At 38.4% G+C, this 25,213-nt stretch overlaps 1 protein-coding gene across 11 annotated transcripts in view; it reads right to left on the bottom strand.

Annotated features, from left to right (window-relative positions):
• The window catches only part of LOC100341111 (phospholipid scramblase 2), a 105,503-nt gene that overhangs the window by 28,392 nt on the left and 51,898 nt on the right, over positions 1 to 25,213 (bottom strand). For 4 of the 11 annotated variants that reach the window (XM_008266290.3, XM_051818685.2, XM_051818678.2 and 1 more), the window contains 5 exons: positions 21,947 to 22,108; positions 19,944 to 20,118; positions 18,711 to 18,875; positions 8,196 to 8,346; positions 7,209 to 7,384 (listed from right to left, as the gene is read on the bottom strand). In XM_008266290.3, the coding sequence (XP_008264512.1) occupies positions 20,065 to 20,118; positions 21,947 to 22,108 (216 nt within the window). In that variant the 3' untranslated portion in view covers positions 7,209 to 7,384; positions 8,196 to 8,346; positions 18,711 to 18,875; positions 19,944 to 20,064. Of the gene's footprint in view, positions 1 to 142; positions 439 to 7,208; positions 7,385 to 8,195; positions 8,347 to 18,710; positions 18,876 to 19,943; positions 20,119 to 21,946; positions 22,109 to 22,718; positions 22,889 to 23,637; positions 23,733 to 24,695; positions 25,196 to 25,213 lie in introns of those variants that run through there. The other 7 variants (XM_008266292.3, XM_008266293.3, XM_070073204.1 and 4 more) reach the window with 7 other exon arrangements.

Below are 25,213 nucleotides of genomic sequence, written 5' to 3'. Positions count from 1 at the left end.
GTTATCTGTTTCTCGATTTCTGGATAAAAACATGAAAGCCCACTTTTACTGTGGATATTGAAGCCTATAGGGGACAGTCAGCAGTCCGTACTAAACCTAGAAACCAAGTCTTCTAAGAAAAGGCAGCAAAAGTATCTCTTACATCAGACCAGGAGCAAAGAGGTACCATTAAAATTGTGGGTATTTTTGCCTGAAGACTCCAATTTCCTTAAATGAGTTAAAAAAAAAAAAAAAAAAAAAAAAAACTTGATTGGATGGGTCACGAGGAGGCCGGAGAAGTCAGTTGTAGAGGTGAAATATTCGGAGCACGTTGGTCTCTGGAAACCGCATGTGGAATGGCTAACTTAGATGTCAGTTGGAAGAGATTGGTTCTCTGTCTGGCCCAGAATCCAGTCTCTCAAGGTTGCTGTTAGCTGGACTCTAAAATGGGCAGAACCAAGCAGCCACAACAATAAAGATTCCATTCAGAACCTTGAAGGTAGTTAGTTCTGTGAAAACAACATGTGCCCTGGGACATAAAGCTGATATTACCTGTTGACCTAAAATGATACCAGAGGAATAAGGAGGAATGCAGAAGTGCACACTCTAAATTTGAATAATTGGCAAGTTGAGGCTTCTTTCTCATGGATATACTGGTAGCAGAAGGCCTTACCACTCTTTCTAGAGCAATGAACAAGAAAACCATTTAAAAATTATATTATTCCAGGGGCCAGTACTGTGACTTAGTAGGCTAAGCCTCTGCCTGTGGCGCCAGTATTCCATCCATGTCCTTGTTGCTCCTCTTCTGGTCCAGCTCTCTGCTTATGGACTGGGATGCAATGGAAGGTGGCCCAAGTGCTTGGCCTGGGAGACCAAGAAGCTCCTGGCTCCTGGCTTCAGACAGGCCCAGCTTCAACTGTTGCAGCTATTTGGGGTGTGAACCAATGGATGGAAGACCTTTCTCTCTGTCTCTCTGTCTCTCTGTCTCTGTCTGTGTGTGTGTGTGTGTACATCTCTCTCTCTCCCTCTTCCCCTGCCTGTGACTCTACTTCTCAAGTAAATAAGTAAAATCTTTTAAAAAATTCTATCGTTCCCATATGATGACTAAAGAGTGCCATGTGCTGTCTTCTGTTATTTGCTCCTGTTTTTTGCACTTGAATGTGAATTAGAACATCATCTTTGGTAACAGGATTTGAGCAAAGAAAAGGTCAAGACTTTGCACATCTAAAAATGGGAGCAAAAATATTCAAGTGGAAGAGCTTTGGAGCAGCTTCAACACATGAGGACCAGGAAGCAGAGTGGTAGAGACACCACGGAGAGCTGCCCCCACCTGATTCCTGTCGTCAACCTCAGCTTTGGACGACACAGTCTTAGACAACTGCAGTCCCCGTGAGTTGACAGAAGAACTTGGACTCCTGTGAAGGGATGCTGGCATGGAGAGCAATCTCTTCCTACCCGACTTGTCATTAAGGCACAGGTCAGGGCTTTTCCTGGGAAGGGACAGAGGCTTAGCACCTCACAGCACTAGCTGCTCAGGACAGAAAGGAGCCCAGGGGCATAGTAGGTAGACACAGGCTGGCACTCAGTGAAAGATGAGCTCAGCCTCTCCAAGAAGGCCCATGTCCCTGAAGTAGATAACTTTCCCCTGGGGAAGACAAACAGCAATCTCATCAGCCCCTCAGCCACACTAGCCTGCTCAAACCCTCCTTTGGGCCAGAAAAGACCAAATGAGCCTCCCAGACCTGTGCTCTCTTGGCTCCTAATTACAGGTTATAGGTTATGGAAAACTGACACAAATAAGTAATTAAAAGACATAGATACATTGAGTCTCATCCCGAAATCTAGTATCTGCAAACTTTTGAAAAACAAAACTATAGCCTCTCAGATCTCTCATCGAGAACTCTTCATGCATTTTGTTTTTTCAGTCACTGAAGATAGTATGTTAATGGCCATACTTTCTACCAGAAACATGAGGTTCTATAAAATCTCAAAAAACAGAATTGTTAAAGGTTAATATTCATACCATGACCCTTATCATTAATTTAGTGGTATTTGAGCCTCAGTTTCTCATATAAGTATTATGATTTAAAGGTTTTTCTAGTTAATACAATTCTGTTATTATGTATTTATTCTTAAATACTTTTTTAAATTCTGAAGGAAGGTTAAGCGTTCAAGCTTTGCTATGCAGAATTACATTGAATCGAAAGTAGAGGTTCACAGTTAAGATAAAATTTCAAGACAACTAAGATTTGGAAAATTAAAATTGGAAAAAATCTGGACAATATGTGAGTAATAATCACACAAAAATGTATTAATTTTTTCAGTAAATAATCCTATATCAAAACTTGAAGTAATCACGGGGGGGGAGGGGGGGGAGGAAGCTATTGTGGTCCATAAGCTGTACTTTGGAAATTTATGCTCATTAAATAAATTAAAAAAAAAAAAAACTTGAAGTCATGTCACAAATATACACAAAGAGCACCTTTTCCTCATTTTAGGTAGTGTATTCTATATTAAAAATATACAGGGACTGGTATTATGGTGTAGTGGGTAAAGCTGACTCCTGTGATTCCCGCTATATGGAGAGTGAACCAAGAGATGGAAGATATCTCTCACCTCTGTCTCTCTGTAACACTGCCTTCCAAATAAATAAAAACGCCTTTAGTGAATCTGAGGAGATATATGTGTGTATGTGTGTGTGTGTGTGTGTGTGTATTCAGATGAAGCTTATAAAATGTATTCACTATTAAGTCATGCAGACAAATCTACATATAAGCTTTTATTAACATTCATGGAGATAAATATAAAGAGAAAATTGGCATATTTATTATGGGGAAAAGTTAAGGTTGACTTTCATTTAGCAAATATTTATCATGGTTCTCAAAACAACAAATAAAAATGTAATCCCTAGGGCCAGCATTGTGGTGCAATGGGTAGAGCTACCTCCTGTAACACTAGCATCCCATATGGGCATCAGCTCCTGTCCTGGCTGTTCCACTTCTGATCCAGCTCCCTGATAATGTGCTTACAAAACAGTGGAAGATGTGCCAAGTGTTTGGACTCCCACCACCCACGTGGGAGACCCAGAGGAAACTCCTGCTTCCTGGCTTCAGTCTTGTTCAGCCATGGCCTTTGTGGCCATCTCGGGAATGAACAAGCTGATGGAAGATCTTTCTTTGTCTCTCCCTCTCTCTCTGGAACTTGGAATTGCAAATAAATCAATCTTTAAAAACATTTAATATTGAGAATGAAGAAATTGTTATTGTTTTATAAATATTAATCTCCCAATTAGAGTATATTCTTAAACATCTACATGATAATGTTATCTAAGTAGAGAAAAGAATCAGTGGTTCATTAGTAATAAAAATAACAGTAACCATACATATTTATTTCATCTTAACAACAGCTCTAGAAAGTAGGACTTACCTATTCACCTAATTATTAAAAAGAGAAATCTGAAGGATAGAGAGACTTCACACAGGTTTTTGTGTTTTCACACAGCTATAAAGTTCAGGAGCCTGAAGTAAAATCCTGACTGTACGTGGGTTTAAGAAGCATATATATATATATATATATATATACACACAATCTTAGATAGATATACTTTTACCTATTTCTCACATATGATATATGATTGAATTTTCTACTAATTACTTTTAAATTTTGAAGAATGGAAAAAATAACTTTATAAGAGACTGTGTAAGCAAAGGGTTTGACTAACAATAACCCAACAATCGAGTCCATATAATATAAGGGTGGAGGTGAACCTGCAAAACAACAGATTTGTGCCTAATACAAAAAAAATAAAATCCATACATACTCGTATAGTATATTATATCCTGGGAGATTTTTTCATACTAACAAAGAATGGTAAGATTCAATTGTTTTTTTCTTAAGGAGGGGATTGCTTCAATAACACGCACCTACATTTTCAATTTAAGATGAGAAAATGTAATCAATTTGTATGGTCTTAAGTATGTTTCTATTGCTTGGAGAATCCAGTTTTTCAAACTTCAAATCTTGGTTACCTCCAACATTCATAAAATAAATTATGATTTTTTTAGAAATTTATTTATCTATCTGAGGCTGGCACAGCGGCTCAATAGGCTAATCCTCCGCCTGTGGCGCCGATGCACCGGGTTCTAGTCCCGGTCCGGGCGTCAGATTCTGTCCCAGTTGCTTCTCTTCCAGGCCAGCTCTCTGCTGTGGCCAGGGAGTGCAGTGGAGGATGGCCCAAGTTCTCGGGCCCTGCACCCGCATGGGAGACCAGGAGAAGCACCTGGCTGCTGGCTTCGGATCAGCCTGGTGCGCCGGCCGCAGCGTGCTGGCCGCGGCGGCCATTGGAGAGTGAACCAACGGCAAAAGAAAGACCTTTCTCTCTGTCTCTCTCTCTCACTGTCCACTCTGCCTGTAAAAAAAAAAAAAAAAAAAAAAAAAGAAAAAAAAAAAGAAATTTTTTTATCTATCTGAAAGAGCTACGGAGAGGCAGAGGCAGAGAGAGAAAGAGAGAGAGAGAGGGAGAGAGAGAGAGAGAGGTCTTCTACCACTTGGTTCACTTTTCAAATGGCCACAATGGCTAGAGCTGGGCCATTCCAAAGCCAGGAGCCTGGAGCTTCCTCCCGGTCTCCCACGCAGGTGTAGGGGCCCAAGGATTTGGGCCATCTTCCACTGCCCTTCCAAGCCATTGGAGAGAGCTGGATCAGAAGTGGAGCAGCTGGAACTTGAACCAGAGCCCATATGGGATGCTGGCATTGCAGGTGGTGGCCACACCTGCTACACCACAGTGCCAGTCCCATAAATGATAAATATTGATAATAAAAGTACCATATGTGGGGGAACTAGAGTCCCAGTTACCAGGAAGTGAGTACTTAACCAAGCTTTAAAACAGAGGGAAAGTTATAGGAATTTTTCACATGTGACTCCTTATTTTATTTTATGTACAACTTTAGGTAAGAAAACTCAAAATCCAAGCTCATTGTTGTTTGATTGGCTCTTTTGTTCTTTAAATTATTCAGCTTCAGAAAGACATAGCTTACCATACTTTATAATTATTTTTTGTTAAAAGGAACATTCATTAAAAGAAAATCCCAGAGAATCTCATCCACACATACACGGATAACATGTCTGGAAGCAAGAAAATGATTATTCTTCACTAATTATTTTATTTTTATTTTACCAGAACTTTACCAAGGGGGTTGGAGGCTGGGAATGTATGGGTTAATTAGTACTTTCTAGAAAAGAAAAAATTGATTTTTACTAAAAACAGTATTTAAATAATATTCCAACAATTATAACCTAGGCAGGAAAGTTACATGAACATTAAATGTCCTACATATCTGTGTTACATGATTTTTATTTAATAAGACTTATATTTTCGCTGTGTAGTAAATGATGTTAATGGTTTTGTATCTATTAAATTGTGGTTGCTGGGCTGGCATTGTGGCCCAGCAGGTTAAGCTGCTGCCTGCAACACTGGCATCCCATATGAATGCTGATTCAAGTTACATCTGCTCCACTTCCCTGACTCCCTGCTACTGCACCTGGGAAAGCAGCAGGTGACTCAACTGTTTGGGCCCCTGAACTCATGTGGGAGAGCTGGATCAAGCTTCAGGCTCCTGGCTTCAGCCTGGCCCAGCCTTGGATATTGTGGCCATTTTGGAAGTGAACCATTGGAAAGAAGATTTCATTCTCTCTCTCTCTCCATTTAAAATAAATAAATATTTAAAAAATTAATTGTAAATGTGGATCTGTACGTATGTATGTATGTATATACACAGTTATAATGAATTTTCTTCAACAAACATTAGATTTCAATTGATAATACAATGGTTCTGAAGTTGAGGTCCCAAATCAGCAGCATCAATATGACATTAGAAATTGTGGGGTACAAATGCCCAGGCAGTGCCTGAATCTAACGTATCAGAAACTCTGTGGATAGGCCCAACAATCTATTTTTTAATCATGTTGTACAGTTAATGCACATATGAGAGGTCTTCAAAAAGTTCATGGAAAATACCTATTAATGTAAAAAACTCCATGGGTTTCAAATTTTTTTGCAAAAATAAATGTTTTAATTTAATTTTCCATAAACTTTAAAAAGTATTTTGTTTTAATTTATTTATTAGAGAGACAGAGAGAGAGGAGGGGATAAAGATAAACAAAGAGAGAGCTCCTACCGGCTGTTTCAACCTCAGATGCCCAAGTGGATGATGGGAACTGGGAATTCAATCCATGTCTCCAATGTAGGAGGCAGGAGCCTGGTCATTGAGTAATCACTTGCTGACCCCCAGGGTGTGAATTGGTAGGAACCTGGATTTTTGAGTGAAGCCAGGACTTGAACCTAAATATAGCACTCTGATAGGTGACCTGGATGTCCCACCTGATGTAAACCAGCATGGCAAATGTCCACACCCATCACAAACTTTTCGAAATACCCTTGTGCATAGTTTGACAGCAACTACTGCTTCAAAAGAGTCTTAGCAAATGGGTTAGGGATAATGGATATAATTGATAACTCTTCTGTAACTGTAAGAAAAATTACATTTTTAAATATTTTTAAAAGGCAAAGGCATTAAATAATTTCAGAAAAATTAAAAATCAAGTATGTTAGTCAATACTAGACAACAAGTTAAAAAGCAGAACTCTTACTTGAAAGAGGAAAATCCAGTAACATAATACTAGGTAAATCATTGTGATGTTTACTATCAATATGCCAGACACGGGACTAAGAATTTTTCATATAATATCTAATTTAATTCTCACAAAACCCCATCAGGATTCATTGAGGGCATTAAGATGTGTAACTACATGTAGACTAATTGGTGTTAAATAACTTTCCAAAAGACAGAGTGACTTAAAGGAAATGGGCTCTGAACCAAAACAAGGCAAAGCTGGGATACTAAGTTTAACCGAACACTTCCATAGTCCTAACTTTTAATTATGAGGAATTACTATTGCTCATAAAAATATATTGATTACTTACATTTTTTTTTCATAGACAGTTTGCTCACAAAGAATACTTCATGGGTATGAAAAAGTCACTGGTAATTTAGTGTAAGTTGAGACCTTAATGCCTAATCAGACCAGCCTATAAATCAGGTTTTGGTGAGCAAAATAGTTTGCTTGTTTGTCTTTACTCGAGAGACCAAAGTTGGACTGTATTCTCAGTCTGCTTACTCTCATTCCCAGAGATCTTAATACCTGCAGAAACTCTCATTTTTATTACTTACTTAGCACCAGCAGGAAGTTGTATCATGAGCCCTGTTTGAAAGGCTTAGTTTTAAAACAGATCTCTCAAAGATGGGAGATTTCTTTATGCTTCTGTTGGCAACATGTTTAACAGTTGAGCACATTTAGGAATTTCTGTATGAGAATGTCCTGTTCTTCTTAGAAGCCAGAGTGTGATCTGGCAGGAGTAAAAAATGAACAAAAATACAAACAGGATTCATCAGGAGTTGCTTGAGAATTCATGTCACCAAGTTATTTATTTTCTACTTTGAATCATAGATCAGAAAGAGGGCTAATGAATATAGCTGAAGCAGATCTCATGCCGAGTATTCTTTTAACTTTTATGTGAATTGAAACTCCCTGTTCTCCACTCCTTCAACACAATCGATAACTGCAAAAAGTCAGACTGACTTTATGACAGCTCTTTCCACAGTTACCAGGAAATAAACATCCACCATCCCCATATGTTCTGAGGTTTCCCATTTGATGAAATAGGTTAACAACATACAGTACAGAAAACTAAAACAAAGATACACTGCATGATTTACCATATGCTAATTGTCTTTCTAAAGAGTTTTTAAAATTATTTATTTATTTGAGAGAGAAACAGATGAAAAGACACACACATTTCTTATCTGCTGTTTCACTCTCCAAATGCCTGTAATATCTGAGGATGAACTTGGGCTGAGGACAAGAGCAGGGCTCTCAATCCAGATCCTCAGCGTAAGTGGCAGAGATCTAGTTATGTGAGCCATTGTCTGGGTTCTCATTAGCAGGAATCTGGAATTGGAAGTGGAGCTGAGCATCCCTACATAAGACATAGGTGTCTAAAGAATCAGCATTCTAGCTACTAAGTTCAGTGCTCTCCTCTAGCTATGCTAATTCTAACTTGAGTCAACAGGGAAAACAAGAGTTCTGAGATACTTATAATTGTAGTGAGCCTGAGGTCGAGGTACTTTATATATCGCAAATATTTTCTCCCTCTTTACCATGGAACAAAATTCTTCAATGGACCACCAGTAATTCCATGTGTATCTACACCTCTAAAGACTCTTGACTTCAGTCCACCTAATTCTTCATATGTCAGATTCCATAAAATAGAATCATGGAGGTAAACTTGGCATAATAGCAGGTTGTAACCTGTACAATAAAACAGGACAGTACCACAAATGAAGAAAGAAACCAAATGAACTACCCTTTAGATAAAGCAGGCATTAGAAACCCATATATTCTTTATAGGATTTGTAATAGTCTAATATTTTTCACTCTAGTTATCAGCATTGTGTGGTAGAATCTCTATTCTCTTGATCCACATAAGGGGGCTTGCACAGTCTCATTTGTAACCAAGACCTAACCTTAGTGTGATCAGGCTCTCCCTTGCCTTGTTATGGGCTCAGGAATATAAAGATTCTCAACATTGCCTCCTTTCTTTCTTGGTTCTACTCCCCCACCCATAGCTATATACTTATGGATAATGGATTTACTATTAACTTAGCTAAGTTAACTCTTTTAAATTGTAAGTAAAATTGATAACCTCCCTACTTTTATACAATATTGAGTCTCCCATTTTTATCAATACTATTCATAATACAATGCTTATTTACACTCCCATCATATTAGATATGACAACAAAATTAACTGTTAAACGAAGATTACTCAATGAGTCATAATATAGTCATCCACTTGATCCACAAAACATACTCCAATATCACTCTCAAAACAAAACTTCCGCTTCTCATCACTTTTTCTATTAAAGAGCCTTAATATAATTATATACATGAAACTTTTCAGACAAAATTAATCAAATAATTTTAAAATAGAGATTGCCCTAGATTATCCAGGTGGATCCCATGTAATCCCATGAAGATGTGGAAAGGGAAGCAGGAGAATTGGAGTCAGAGATGGTAATACTACAATAGAAGCATGTGCCAGTTTTGAAAGTAGAAGGAACACACAAAGGAAGCAACCGAGCTGGTCCCTAAAAGATGAAAAATCAAGAAACATATCTTTCCAACAAAGATCCATACAGACTGAAAGTGAAAGGCTGGAAAAAGATATACCATGCCAACAGAAATGAAAAAAGAGCGGGCGTACCCATCTTAATATCGGACAACATAAACTTTACCACAAAAACTGTTAAGACAGACAAAGAGGGACACTATATAATGATTAAGGGATCAATTCAACAGGAAGATATAACAATTATCAATGTATATGCACCTAACTACAGGGCACCAGTTTATCTAAAAGATTTATTAAGTGACTTAAAGGGAGACTTAGACCCCAATACAATAGTACTGGGGGACTTGAATACTCCACTCTCAGAAATAGACAGATCAACAGGACAGAAGATCAACAAGGAGACAGTAGATTTAAACGGCACTATAGCCCAAATGGATCTAACAGATATATACAGAACTTTTAATCCTACAGCTAAAGATTTTATATTCTTCTCAGCAGTACATGGAACCTTCTCTAGGATTGACCACATACTAGGCCATAAAGCAAGTCTCAGCAAATTCAAAAGAATTAGAATCGTACCATGCAGCTTCTCAGACCATAAAGGAATGAAGTTGGAAATTAGCAACTCAGGAAACCCTAGAGCATACGCAAACACATGGAGATTGAACAACATGCTCCTGAATGAACAATGGGTCATAGAAGAAATTAAAAGAGAAATCAAAAATTTTCTGGAAGTAAATGAGGATAGCAGCACAACATACCAAAACTTACGGGATGCAGCAAAAGCAGTGTTAAGAGGAAAGTTTATATCAATAGGTGCCTACATCAAGAAATTGGAAAGACACCAAATAGATGAGCTTTCAATTCACCTCAAGGATCTAGAAAACCTACAGCAAACCAGACCCAAATCTACTAGGAGAAGAGAAATAATTAAAATCAGAGAGAAATCAACAGGATTGAATCCAAAAAAACATTACAAAAATCAGCCAAACGAGGAGCTGGTTTTTTGAAAAAATAAACAAAATTGACACCCCATTGGCCCAACTAACTAAAAAAAAAAGAGAAAAGACCCAAATCAATAAAATCAGAGATGAAAAAGGAAACGTAACAACAGACACCACAGAAATAAAAAGAATCATCAGAAATTACTACAAGGACCTGTATGCCAGCAAACAGGGAAACCTATCAGAAATGGATAGATTCCTGGACACATGCAACCTACCTAAATTGAACCAGGAAGACATAGAAAACCTAAACAGACCCATAACTGAGACAGAAATTGAAACAGTAATAAAGGCCCTCCCAACAAAGAAAAGCCCAGGACCAGATGGATTCACTGCTGAATTCTACCAGACATTTAAAGAAGAACTGACTCCAATTCTTCTCAAACTATTCAGAACAATCGAAAAAGAGGGAGTCCTCCCAAATTCTTTCTATGAAGCCAGCATCACCTTAATTCCTAAGCCTGCAAAAGATGCAGCATTGAAAGAGAATTACAGACCAATATCCCTGATGAACATAGATGCAAAAATCCTCAATAAAATTCTCGCCAATAGAATGCAACAACACATCAGAAAGATCATCCACCCAGACCAAGTGGGATTTATCCCTGGTATGCAGGGATGGTTTAATGTGCGCAAAACAATCACTGTGATTCACCACATTAACAGACTGCAGAAGAAAAACCATATGATTATCTCAATAGACGCCGAGAAAGCATTTGATAAAATACAACACCCGTTCATGATGAAAACTCTAAGCAAACTGGGTTTGGAAGGAACATTCCTCAATACAATGAAAGCAATCTATGAAAAACCCACAGCCAACATCCTATTGAATGGGGAAAAGTTGGAAGCATTTCCACTGAGATCTGGTACCAGACAGGGATGCCCACTCTCACCACTGCTATTCAATATAGTTCTGGAAGTTCTAGCCAGAGCTATTAGGCAAGAAAAAGAAATTAAAGGGATACAAATTGGGAAGGAAGAACTCAAACTATCCCTCTTTGCAGATGATATGATTCTTTATTTAGGGGACCCAAAGAACTCTACTAAGAGACTATTGGAACTCATAGAAGATTTTGGCAAAGTAGCAGGGTATAAAATCAATGCACAAAAATCAACAGCCTTTGTATACACAGACAATGCCATGGCTGAGGAAGAACTTCTAAGATCAATCCCATTCACAATAGCTACAAAAACAATCAAATACCTTGGAATAAACTTAACCAAGGACGTTAAAGATCTCTACAATGAAAATTAGAAAACCTTAAAGAAAGAAATAGAAGAGGATACCAAGAAATGGAAAAATCTTCCATGCTCATGGATTGGAAGAATCAATATCATCAAAATGTCCATTCTCCCAAAAGCAATTTATAGATTCAATGCAATACCAATCAAGATACCAAAGACCTTCTTCTCAGATCTGGAAAAAATGGTGCTGAAATTTATATGGAGGCACAAGAGACCTCGAATAGCTAAAGCAATCTTGTACAACAAAAACAAAGCCGGAGGCATCACAATACCAGATTTCAGGACATAGTACAGGGCATTTGTAATCAAAACAGCATGGTACTGGTACAGAAACAGATGGATAGACCAATGGAACAGAATTGAAACACCAGAAATCAACCCAAACATCTACAGCCAACTCATATTTGATCAAGGATCTAAAACCAATTCCTGGAGCAAGGACAGTCTATTCAATAAATGGTGCTGGGAAAACTGGATTTCCACATGCAGAAGCATGAAGCAAGACCCCTACCTTACACCTTACACAAAAATCCACTCAACATGGATTAAAGACCTAAATCTACAACCTGACACCATCAAGTATTAGAGAACATTGGAGAAACCCTTCAAGATATTGGCACAGGCAAAGAATTTCTGGAAAAGACCCGGGAGGCACAGGCAGTCAAAGCCAAAATCAACTATTGGGATTGCATCAAATTGAGAAGTTTCTGTACTGCAAAAGAAACAGTCAGGAGAGTGAAGAGACAACCGACAGAATGGGAAAATATACTTGCAAACTATGCAACTGATAAAGGGTTGATAACCAGAATCTACAAAGAAATCAAGAAACTCCACAACATCAAAACAAACAACCCACTTAAGAGATGCGCCAAGGACCTCAATAGACATTTTTCAAAAGAGGAAATCCAAATGGCCAACAGGCACATGAAAAAATGTTCAAGGTCATTAGCAATCAGGGAAATGCAAATCAAAACCACAATGAGGTTTCACCTCACCCCGGTTAGAATGGCTCACATACAGAAATCTACCAACAACAGATGCTGGCGAGGATGTGGGGAAAAAGGGACACTAACCCACTGTTGGTGGGAATGCAAACTGGTCAAGCCACTATGGAAGTCAGTCTGGAGATTCCTCAGAAACCTGAATACAACCCTACCATTTGACCCAGCCATCCCACTCCTTGGTATTTACCCAAAGGAATTTAAATTGGCAACCAAAAAAGCGGTCTGCACCCTAATGTTTATTGCAGCACAATTCACAATAGCCAAGACCTGGAACCAACCTAAATGCCCATCAACGGTAGACTGGATAAAGAAATTATGGGATATGTACTCTTTAGAATACTATGCCGCAGTAAGAAACAACGAAATCCAGTCATTTGCAACAAAATGGAGGAATCTGGAACACATCATGCTGAGTGAAATAAGCCAGTCCCAAAGGGACAAATACCATATGTTCTCCCTGATCGGTGACAACTGACTGAACACCAAAAAGGAAACCTGTTGAAGTGAAATGGACACTATGGGAAATGGTGACTTGATCAGCATAGCCCTGACTGTTAATGGACAACTTAATACATTATCCCTCTTAGTAGTTTTTTTTTTTTTTTGTCTGTTCTACTTAATATGACTGGTTTAATTCTGTAATTAATACACAGTTATTCTTAAGTGTTGAAATTTAACTGAAATGTGATCCCTGTTAAACATAAGAGTTGGAATAAGAGAGAGAAGAGATTTACAATTTGGGACATGCTCAAGCTGACTTGCCCCAAATGGTAGAGTTAGAAACGTACCAGGGGCCTCCAATTTAATCCCATCAAGGTGGCATGTACCAATGCCATCTCACTAGTCCAAGTGATCAATTTCAGTTCACAATTGATCATAATGAAAGGACTAAGAGTCAAAGGGAGCACATAAACAAGTCTGGTACCTGCTAATACTAACTGATAGAATAAATAAATAAAGGGGAGAGTGATCCAACATGGGAAGCGAGATACTCAGCAGACTCATAGAATGGCGGATGTCCTAAACAGCACTCTGGCCTCAGAATCAGCCCTAAAGGCATTCCGATCTGGCTGAAAAGCCCATGAGAGTATTTTAGGCATGGAAAGCCAAGACACTCTGGCAAAAAAACAAACAAACAAACAAACAAAAAAAATCTAAATGAAAGATCTCTGTGAGTGAGATCCCAGTGGAAAGAACAGGTCTTCAAAGAAGGAGGTACCTTTCTCTGAAGGGAGGAGAGAACCTCCACTTTGACTATGACTTGTCTAAACAAGATAAGAGTCGGAGAACTCAGAGGGCTTCCATAGCCTTGGAAACTCATGACTGGTGCATAGGGAGATTACTGATGCCATAAACAGGAGTGTCAATTTGTTTTTTGTTTTTTTTTTTGTTTGTTTGTTTGTTTGTTTTGACAGGCAGAGTGGATAGAGAGAGAGAGACAGAGAAAAAGGTCTTCCTTTTGCCGTTGGTTCACCCTCCAATGGCCGCCGTGGCCGGCGCGCTGCGGCCGGCGCACCGCGCTGATCTGATGGCAGGAGCCAGGAGCCAGGTGCTTCTCCTGGTCTCCCATGGGGTGCAGGGTCCAAGCACCTGGGCCATCCTCCACTGCACTCCCTGGCCACAGCAGAGGGCTGGCCTGGAAGAGGGGCAACCGGGACAGAATCCGGCGCCCCGACCGGGACTAGAACCTGGTGTGCCGGCGCCACTAGGCGGGGGATTAGCCTAGTGAGCCGCGGCGCCGGCCCAGGAGTGTCAATTTGTAAAGTCAACAACAGGAGTCACTGTGCACTTACTCCTCATGTAGGATCTCTGTCCTTAATGTGCTGTACATTGAGACTTAATGCTATAACGAGTACTCAAACAGTATATTTCACTTTGTGTTTCTATGGGGGTGCAAACTGTTGAAATCTTTACTTAATGTATACTAAACTGATCTTCTGTAAAAAAAAAAAAAAAGAAAGAAAGAAAGAAAGAAATTATCAATTCCCAACTTGACTCTCGCTGGGATTAAACATGACAATAGGTCTGATCTGATTTCATCATCATTTAAAAAATCATCTATTATTTTTCACTTTATGTTTCTGTGTGGGAGCAAACTGTTGAAATCTTTACTTAATGTATGCTAAACTGATCTTCTGTATATAAAGAGAATCGAAAATGAATCTTGATGTGAATGGAAGGGGAGAGGGAGTGGGAAAGGGGAGAGTTGCGGGTGGCAGGGACGTTATGGGGGGGAAGCCATTGTAATCCATAAGCCGTACTTTGGAAATTTATATTCATTAAATAAAAGTTAAAAAAAAGAAAGAGAAAAAAAAAAGAAACATATCACCCCTAGTACCTCTAGAAAGAAGGAAATTCTTCTAATACTTTGATTTTAACCCTTTGATTTATTTGTGCGGATGCCAAAATAAATTAGCATGCATTGGAGGAATTAAACACAGAAATTCATTTTCTCACAGATCTGGAGGCTGCAAGGCTGAAATGAAGGTGTCAGCATAGTTAGTTTATGGTTAGCACTCTCGTCCTGATTTGTAGATTATTTGGTTGCCTTCTTGCTATCTCCTAATTTGGGCTTTTGTACTTATACTCAGAGAATGGGTGAGCTCTCTGGGGTCTTTGCACATAAAGCCACTAGCCCTCTGGGATCAGGGCCCCTTCATTATGAACTTAGTTAACCTTAATCATTACATTAGCAGCTCTGTCTTCAACTGCTATCTATCACATCGAACTTAGAGTTTCAGCAGTTGAATTTGGAAAGGATACATTCTGTCTTTTTTCCTCTTCCTTCCCTCCCTCCCCTCCTTCCTTCATATTTTCCCTCCTTCCCTCCCTCCCTCTCTCCTTCTTTCCTTCCTTCCTTCCCATCTTCAAATTTTGGGTCAGGAAATTTCTTAGGTGAGCCTTAAAATCATATAAAAATGTTTTGTTGTTCTAGATACAGGTTTGATGGTAACTATTATTTCCATTGTGAGAAAATAACTGTCAAAGGAAGTCAAGATAGACATTATCTTTCCTGATCTTTATTTACCATTGGACTGGCATCTCCAATTTCTATAAAATCTACTAATGATATCCATGAATACATGTGATGGTTCATTAAGAGTCTCCATTGATTCTCCTATTCCTAGGGTATATCTGTTATCACAAGTTATGCTCTACACCTATTATGAGTGATTTTATGTCTTCATAAAATGTATTTATTATATCAATTAAATAGAGTTAAAATATTATTTATGAATTTGATTAAATATTAACCTAAAAAGAAACTATTTCTATGGAAACTATGTTAGATTATTTGAAAACACTTATTAAACTTAGCAACTGTGGCCTGTATTGCAGTGTAGCAAGTAAAGCAGCTACCTGCACTATTGGCATCCCATATGGGCACTGGTTCATTTCCCTTAGTGCAAACATTGAAAATCCATGCATACTTGTTAACTAATATATATTTTCCATGAACTTTCTGAAGTTACTTTGCATGGATGTTTGGTGTCTTATTTTAGTCCTATTTTAGTAGGTAACAATCTCTACTTTTGCTGGTGGGAGTATTTTTAAGTAGCATTATTCATCCTTTTGACATGTTGACATCATTCCTTGAGTACTTCCTTGTTCCATAAGTTGCAAAACACTCATCTGATAGTTTCTTGCCATAATTCTGGCATCAACCATTTCTTAAAGGACCTTATTCACTTGAATGGAGAGTACAATCAAGAAGTCCAGCCGGCGCTGTGGCTCAATAGGCTAATCCTCCACCTAGCGGTGCTGGCACACCGGGTTTTAGTCCCCGTCAGGGCGCCAGATTCTGTCCCGGTTGCCCCTCTTCCAGGCCAGCTCTCTGCTATGGCCCAGGAGTGCAGTGGAGGATGGCCCAAGTCCTCGGGCCCTGCACCCCATGGGAGACCAGGAGAAGCACCTGGCTCCTGGCTTCAGATCAGCGCGATGCACCGGCCACAGTGCGCCAGCTGCGGCGGCCATTGGAGGGTGAACCAATGGCAAAAGGAAGACATTTCTCTCTGTCTCTCTCTCTCACTGTCCCCTCTGCCTGTCAAAAAAAAAAAAAAAAAAAAAAGTCCAGATCTGGGACTTAATGGGAAGAAGACAATGGGCAGAATGAGGCTTTTTTTGTGTTCTCTTCAAGAGAGAAAGATGAGCAGAGAGAGCACCTATGCAGAATGAGCCCAAGACATTGTATCTGAATGAGGCACATCTTCCAGAAGGAGGAAGTTAGTGGCAATGTCTCTACTCAATGGTGGTTAAGGAACCCTGGGGGACAAGGCTGAAAGTTCTCTATAGGATTTACCATTTTGATCTACATTCCTTAGTCCTTTCAAATGGCTGCTAGTAAAGTGTGCTGAGTTTTAATGAATCCGTTTGATGGGATAAGAAAAAATGAGCAAGATTTTGAGGATACCATGAAGTTAAACCACAGAAACCATGGTACTATTGCCTACGATGCCTGCCATATTGCAATATTTTTGTGAATAAGTAATCATAAGTAGGTCATTTTCATTCATTTTTTTCTGGTTTGTGGTAAATCCATTTACCCAGGAATTGCAATTTCTTTTGGTTGCCAATGCAAACAAACTTTTTTTGCAGCCTTTTCATTAATTTGAGGCTATATCTAGATTCAAACATCCATTTGACCACTATTTAGCTCAAAATCTAGAGAATGCAGCCCATTTTGCTTATAGACAAGAAAAGTCACCTGGGTAACAATGACAGTTCTGCTACATTTTATTTTTGTTATCTGCAAACAGCTAAGTGTTGTTTTTTGTTTTGTCACAAATTAAGTTTAAAAATATGTTTGTTAAATGCCCTAAACAGCACTCTGGTTTCAGAATCAGCCTATAAGACATTAAGATCTGGCTAAAAAGCCCATAAGAGCATTTCAGGCATGGATAGCCAAGATACTGTGGCACAAAATGACCTACATGAAAGATCTCTGTGAGATCCCAGTGGAAAGAAGGGGCCATCAAAGAAGGAGGTACCTTTCTATGAAGGGAGGAAAGAACTTTCACTTTGATTATGGCCTTGTCTAAATAATATAGAAGTTTGTGGACTCAAGAGGCTTCCATAGCCTTGGCAGTTCATGACAAGAGCCTTGGGTGATCACTGATGTCATAAATAAGAGTGTCAATTGTTAAATCAACAACGGGAGTCTCTGTGCACTTGCTCCCCAAGTATGACCTCTGCCCTTAATGTGTTGTACTATGAGAATTAATGGTAAAACTAGTCTTTAAACAGTATTTCATGTATCTGTGTGGATGCAAACTGTTGAAATATTTACTTAGTATAGAATTGATCTTCTGTATATAAAGATAGTTAAAAACGAATCAGTGAAGAATGGGATAGGAGAGGGAGTAGGAGGTGGGATGGTCTGGGGATGGGAAGGCAGGTATGGGGGGAAGAATCGCTATAATCCAAAAGTTGTACTTATGAAATTTATATGTATTAAATAAAAGCTTTCTATAAAAATGTTTGTTCATCTCTTGGTTCCATATGATTGCTGATTCTGTAGTACTTATACCTAAATTGAAAAATTTAAATTGATGTATTAGTTTCTCAGGTCTTTTTCCACTTGGTGTCTATCTGACTTCTGAGAGAACTTCTAAGTTTATACATCATACTTCACAATGTAGTCATCATGTTTTTCAATTTTATTGAGATTTGACACATCAGAATGTTCCTGTATCTCTATTTGCTATTGTAGGAAAAAATACGTATCATTTCCTCAAGTCACATTGAGATTACAAATTAAGACACCTTTTGGCGGTTCCTGGTGTTCAAAAAATTAAACTTTTTGTACTACTTCAAATTTTTGTATTGTAAATGTAAAACTATTCTGAAATTAAAAATCTGAAAAGTTAAGTTGCTGGTTTTTCATGTTTGATAATTTTTCTTTCTATAATACTTAATAAGAATATATCTATTTAGTATTTGAACTTAAGTGGGTTCCATAGAAAGTATATCAGTTTCTCCTCAAATATTACTTGCATAAGTGAAGAAAGAAGGTAGTATTTAGATCAACTTTAGCTTTACTTTTCTTAGCGAGAGATCCAGAATTGCATGCAAATGACGGGTAAAGCAAGATGTAGTTGTCACAGAGATAATATCAGTTCTTCTAACTTCAACTGGGTTGGATTGAGCAAATCACACTTGGAAAGCCCTCAACTTTTCTATCAGGCATACCTGATGCCACTGGGTCCAGCCATGCAAGTGCCTCGTCATGTGCCCTTCTGCCCACTCCCAATACACACTAGAGGTAAGTACTATGTTTGGTACTTACTAATGTTTAGATAACACTGCATCCCATAATTGAAATATGGCATCTGGAGGATGACTTCAGTCAGTTGGAAAGGTTCTAAACTTTGTTTTCCATAGAGTTCCTTCCTGTTCCATATAACATTTTCATCATTCACCACTTGGAGGTACTGGGACTGGTGGAGATTTGCTATCATGAACATTTAGAAAGAGGCTGTCACTAGAGTTCTACCGAAGATGAGAGTATCTCCCCTGCTCTTATTTCCTAGGCACACTTTTTCCTTGTATGAAACAAACTGTTGGTTGGTCAACTCTTTTCTCAATTCAGTATTCGCTATAAAGCAGATTTTAATGTTCCTTTAAGTTTATGACAGGTAGAAATCCTGGTTTCCAACACTGGTATAAGTTTTACTACAAATAAGCATATGCCTTTGCTGTTTTTAAAGAAAATTTTAAGGGAGAGGAATGTAAATATGCAAGTTCTGATATAACACCTGACTTGATTATCCATATAAAAATTAAATATACAAAAATATCTCCATAAATTTTTATTTTAGGTGTATGTTGATTGATAAAAGTAACCTGAGACCATTAATAAAGTATACTCTTGAAAGGTATACATAAGTCGTATTCAATTAATTCCTGAAGAACCTCATACTTACTGTATTCTGAGAATGATAGAATAAATTCATGGGTAACTAAAAGCTTTAAAAATATCCCGATTTTCGAGCTAAGTAACTCTTTCATATGTGTCCTTATTTTGGACAGACTTAATTTTATTCACTGAAAACCATCATCAAAGATTGGTAATTCATTATACATTCAATATAAAACTATTATTTAGAAGAAGTTAAACATAGTGTCATTTTCCAAAGATTAAAAAACACAATTATATTTATTATTTGACAATATTTATGTTGAATATTTAATAATTTTAGAAGAAACTGAAAGTACATAAATTTTAAGTTTTAAAAGATACAATGTATATTTGTTTTTGCTTCTAAAATAAATTATAACTAGATATAATGAAATAATATAATTTTATATTAGAATTAATTGACTAAATTGTTCAATAAAATGGAAAATCAGACAATAATTAAAAAAGGTTTTTCAAAGGAAGTTTTATGTTTAAATATAAACATTCTTATGTCCTCTCTTTCAAATATACAGTAAATAATCAAAGAAAATGTATAAAAATAAGTATAAACCAGTAATACAGAAAATAAGCTCTATATTTTTAAAAAATGAAATCACATACCTGGAGGTATAGCAGCACAGCTTAATTCATGCAGGTACAAGTGATTTTAATAAGGAAAACCACATTTTTAAATGAATGTGAATATACAGGCTTCAATTATTAGTGGAGATTAATAATCCAGTTACATAAATACAATTTGCTGAACATAGCCTCTACCTTCAAAAAACATGAAATCCTAGATAAAAGAATACAGTAATAAGTTTTCAGTAACAAAACAGATCAGTTCTCAGATGCAGAAATACTAAAGGATCTGATAAAACACAGTGACACATCATCAAATAAGAAATACCTAACCAGAAGGAGTAAACATAGCCAGTGTTTGAACTTCCTTGAATGCCTCATAAATGCTTTTTTACACTGTTAAGTTCAAATTGCTATCTAAACATGATGCACAAACTGTAACAGGTTGGTATATTTAATATCTCTTTAGTCTATCTATTTTCTTTGCCACTTATTTATTGAAGGAATTGAGTCCTTTTTGCTGAAATATCTCTTATCTTGATTACATCATGAAATCAATGTTTAAGATACTCATCAAATTTTTTAAACCTTATTGCACATTGGACTCCCCTGAAAGTTCTAAACAGATTGATGCTTTGGTTCTACCTGTACTGATTTTATAGTTCAGTAGATGTGAGTGCACTCTGGATTTGGGGAGTTTGAAAAGGCACTCAGGTATTTTTAATGTTTAGATAACACTGAGAGTTGCTGTTTTGTTTCCACAATGCTCAACTTTGACTACATTTTGGGATCACCTCGAAAGCTGTACAAACTTGTGGCTCTCTGAGTTTCTGACTTGTTGAATTGGGGCATGGTTTGGTACTTGGGTTTTGAAAAGCTCAGAATGATTAATCTATTCCATGGATTTCTATAAATTAGTAGAGATAGATGCTTGATTGGATATATATGTTTACTGCAATACATACTCCTAAATTGGGTAATTTGACTTTTAATAAAGACATAGATGAAATCTGCATCCATTTCAGCCAGCCTAGGTTGAAGATGTTTTCCTGAGCATCAATTTTAATATTTTTAAAAATTTTATTTATTTGTTTGAGGGGCAGAATTACAGAGAGAGGAAAAAGGGAGAGAGAGAGAGAGAGAGAGAGCTGTACCACCTGTTGCTCCATTCCCCAAATGGTTGCAATAGCCAGGGCTGGACCAGGCCAAACCCAGAAGCAAGAGCTTCATCTGGGTCTCCCACATGGGTGTCAGGGACCCATGTACTTGGGCCATATTCCACTACTTTCTCAGGCACATTAGCAGGAAGCTGGATCATAAGTGGACCATGGGCCGGCACTGTGGTGTAGCAGGTGGGGCTGCCACCTGCAGTGCCAGCATCTTATATGAGCACTGGTTTGGGTCCTGGCTGCTCTGCTTCTGATGCAGCTCTCTGCTATGGCCTGGGGGAGTGGTGGAATATGGCCCAAGTCCTTGAGCCCTTGCACTCATGTGGGAGATTTGGAGGAAGTTCCTGGCTCCTGGCCTCGGGTTGGCTCAACTCTGACCATTGTGGCCACTTGTGGGGTGGAATAGCAGATGGCAGGCCTCTCTCTCCCCCCTCTCTCTCTGCCTCTGCCTCTTTGTAACTCTACCTTTTAAATAAATGAATAAATCTTTTTTTTAAAAAAAAAGTGGACCAGCCAGGACTCCAACCAGCACTCATATGCAATGCAAGCAGCAGTTTAGCCCATTGCACCGCAATGCTGGACCCTTAACTGACTTTTTCAATTTTCTCTCTCCAACTCCCAACCAGGACCTTCTCTTGACATAAATTCCTACTTTTGCCATGTGACAATGAATAGACTCTTGGGACCAAAACTAGTCATTTGTGAATCTAAAGTGTCAGTATCTAACAGAATTTCAAGCTAGGTTTCAATGGGAACCCTTGTATAAAACCTGTAAGTTTAAGAAGGTAATCTTAAAATGTACAATGTATTGAATTATTTCAGGATGATTCTAGAGAAGGTATCTATAATGAAGATCAGTAATAATAGACTTACAATGAGGAAACAAGCGCCAAGCACCACAGCTTTCATTGTCCCGCTGAGATCTTTAGGGAACTGGATCTCAATGTTACCGGCATTTATAAAAATCTCTTTCACAAAACCAGATGACTGCTTGGAAATCTTACCAACCACACTATCTTCATCAACAGATTTAATCTAAGTTACAAAACAAAACAAACAAAAATAGCCTTAAAGAATTCTAGAAAACTAATAGAACTACTTTTTAAAATTTTTTAAAGTTTTTATTTATTTATTTGAGAGAGAGAGTTACAGGCAGTGAGAGGGAGAGACAGTGAGCAAGGTCTTCCCAATGCTTGTTCACCCTCCAAATGGTCGCAATGGCTTGAGCTGCTTCCACGTGCTGGTTCACTCCCTGATTGGTTGCAATAGCCAGAGTGGCACAGATCTGAAGCCAGGAGCCACGAGCTTCTTCCAGTCTCCCACACAGGTGCAGGGGCCCAAGGAGTTGAGCCATCTGCTACTACTTTCCCAGGCCATCGCAAAGAGCTGGATTGGAAGAGGAGCAGCTGGAACTAAAACCAATGCCCATATGGGATGCCAGCGCTGCAAGCAGAGGATTAACCTACTGTGCCACAGCACCAGCCCCGTAAAGCTACTTTCAAAGTTGGAGAAAATTAAAGAAAATTTGAACTAAATTTATGTACCACGTGTAACTATGAATATTATAATTCTCATTTAATGAATACAGGCTGTGTATCTATTTATTTATGGAAGAAAAAAAATTGCCACTGTTCAGAGAACTTACATGAAAGTAGTTCTGCTGAAATACATATTTTCCTAAACACAGCAGTAAATCATATGCCTTGATCCAAAACAAAATTTAAGTGAAAGAGGAAACAAATATGGTATGTTTATTTGATGAAATTTCTGGGAACTCTCAAGACAATCGTGAACAGAGCCACAGTGTGATTTCTGCTGTAATAGAAGCACAGGTTTACATAAGCTGAAAGTTTAAATATGATGGGAGACTTCATTAGTACTCACAGTAAGGAAAGATGAAATACTACGAGCATGAAAAAGAAGATTGACAGTTTTGAGTGAGGGAATGTACTGATTAAGTAACTTGGTGGGGTGCCCCCAGGCCAAGTTTTAGGGTATGACTGAATGACAGATGAAATATGAGCAACAAAGGAAGGGTCTGTATATAGACAGCAAGCTCTAATGCAAGGATTTTCTATTTTTGTAAAAAAAAAAAAAAGAACTGTAAAAATTCTGCCTGACAAAAGCTGAAGCATCATCACACAGAATTGAACCGAATGGAGCCAGACAAAAACTACTAGCCCAAGGATCGGTTTTGTGGCATAGAGGGTAAAGCTGCCACCTGCAATGCCAGCATCACATATGGAAGTCACTGCATGTCTTGGTTGCTCTGCTTACAACCCAGCTCCCTACTAATGTTCCTTGGAAAGCAGCAGAAGATGGAATAAGTGTCTGGGGCTTTGATGCCCACATGGGAGATCCAGATGAAATTCCTGGCTCCTAACTTTGGCCTGGTGCAGCCCTGGCCATAGTGATCACTGGGGAAGTGAACCAGTGGATGGAAGACCTCTCTCTCTGTAACTCTGCCTTTCAAATAAATACAGAAACCTTTAAGAAAACAAAACAAAACACCTATCTGAGTGGGCAGGTAGGGGTTGAATGTGGTTGACATTCACCAAACTTACGTTCAGATGGAGTTACAACCAGGGCACAGTGTCCTTTTCAAATTTGTGCAAGGTACTGCTTGTGCTGGCAACATCTTTGAGGCCCTTGCTAGGAGCTGTGAAGTAAATATGGGAAAACTAAAAATAGCTGAGTACTTTTTATTTGGATGCTGGTGGATAGATTCTTTAAAAATATGAAATAGGCTGGCATCGAGGCTCACTAGGCTAATCCTCTGCCTGCGGAGGTCAGGGCGCTGGATTTTGTCCCAGTTGCTCCTCTTCCAGTCCAGCTCTCTGCTGTGGCCCAGGAAGGCAGTGGAGGATAGCCCAAGTACTTGGGCCCTGCACCCGCATGGGAGACCAGGAGGAAACACCTGGTTCCTGGCTTCAGATCGGCACAGTGCGTTGGCTTCAGCGCACCGGCTGTAGTGGCCATTTGGGGGAAACCAACAGAAGGAAGACCTTTCTCTCTGTCTGTCTCTCTCTCTGTCTAATTCTGCCTGTAAAAAATATGAAATAAATATCTGAGGTGAAATTATAACTTGGTTTACTGTTCATCAACTATTCATATACTTCTTCTTCCTACTGTGGCTGAAGAATTTCTTTGTGCCTCGATAATTAGACATTGTCTTGTGACTTGCTTGAGCAATGGAATGCTAACAGATGCAATACAGGGAAAGCGGTTTGGTCTGATTCTTGCTCTCGGATGAACAGACACTAGGAAGTGTGATCCACATAGCCTCTACTGCTGCAAATCCAGAGTGAGCTTACCTGTAGCCCTACACTAGAGCCAGCTATCTGGACCTTAGGTATAACTGCCGACACACATGCAAACCCTTACACATGAGAACAAATGTTTGCTGATTCAAGTCACTGAATTTTAGGGATTAAGTGTGATGCAACACTACTGAAGCAAAGCAGACTAAGAAAAATGCTATTTTGTACATCAGAGTGTTTTTGTACTCAGGGATATCATCTGAGCATATGAAATTAAGAATGAAAATTTACATTTAAAATTTGTTTAAATTTTCAAATATTAAAAAATTAAAAACACAGAATATAATTTATTAGCTACCATAAGCACGCTTCTACATTTAATAGATGCTAATATTTCCACATTTTGATTTCTACCAGCAAGATATTTTAAAATTCACCAAAATTTATACAAGAAGAAAAGGCATACTTTTGGAGGATCAGAAATATAAAGACCTACGTCTGAAAAGTTATAAAGTCTAGATAGCTTTAAGCCATATTTTGGGTAACATTTTAAAACTGAAAAATCCCTGTAGTAGTAAAATTATTTTAATCTCTGGAAATAATCAGTTGCTATTTGTGATATAATAAATAAAATAGATTTCTGTTCTGGTCTTGCTTCCCGACACGGGACTTTGGATAATATCTCTCTAACTTCCTGAGTGTTAGAAGATTGACTCTTTGACCAAGATTCCTAACACACAGATCCTGGCACAGATTCTCAGCACACAGCTTCAACATCCTTGGCATCTCCTGAGTGATAAGTCTCTCAAATGCAAATGAAATGATAGGTGGTCGGGGCTTCCTTGTGGCCTCAGTATGGGGCCTGTATAATAGAAAAACA

This window comes from Oryctolagus cuniculus, chromosome 4 (genome assembly GCF_964237555.1).
Source record: "Oryctolagus cuniculus chromosome 4, mOryCun1.1, whole genome shotgun sequence".
Taxonomy (NCBI): domain Eukaryota; kingdom Metazoa; phylum Chordata; class Mammalia; order Lagomorpha; family Leporidae; genus Oryctolagus; species Oryctolagus cuniculus.
Note: the sequence above shows the minus strand (reverse complement) of the source record. Positions and strands in the feature narration are given on the sequence as shown.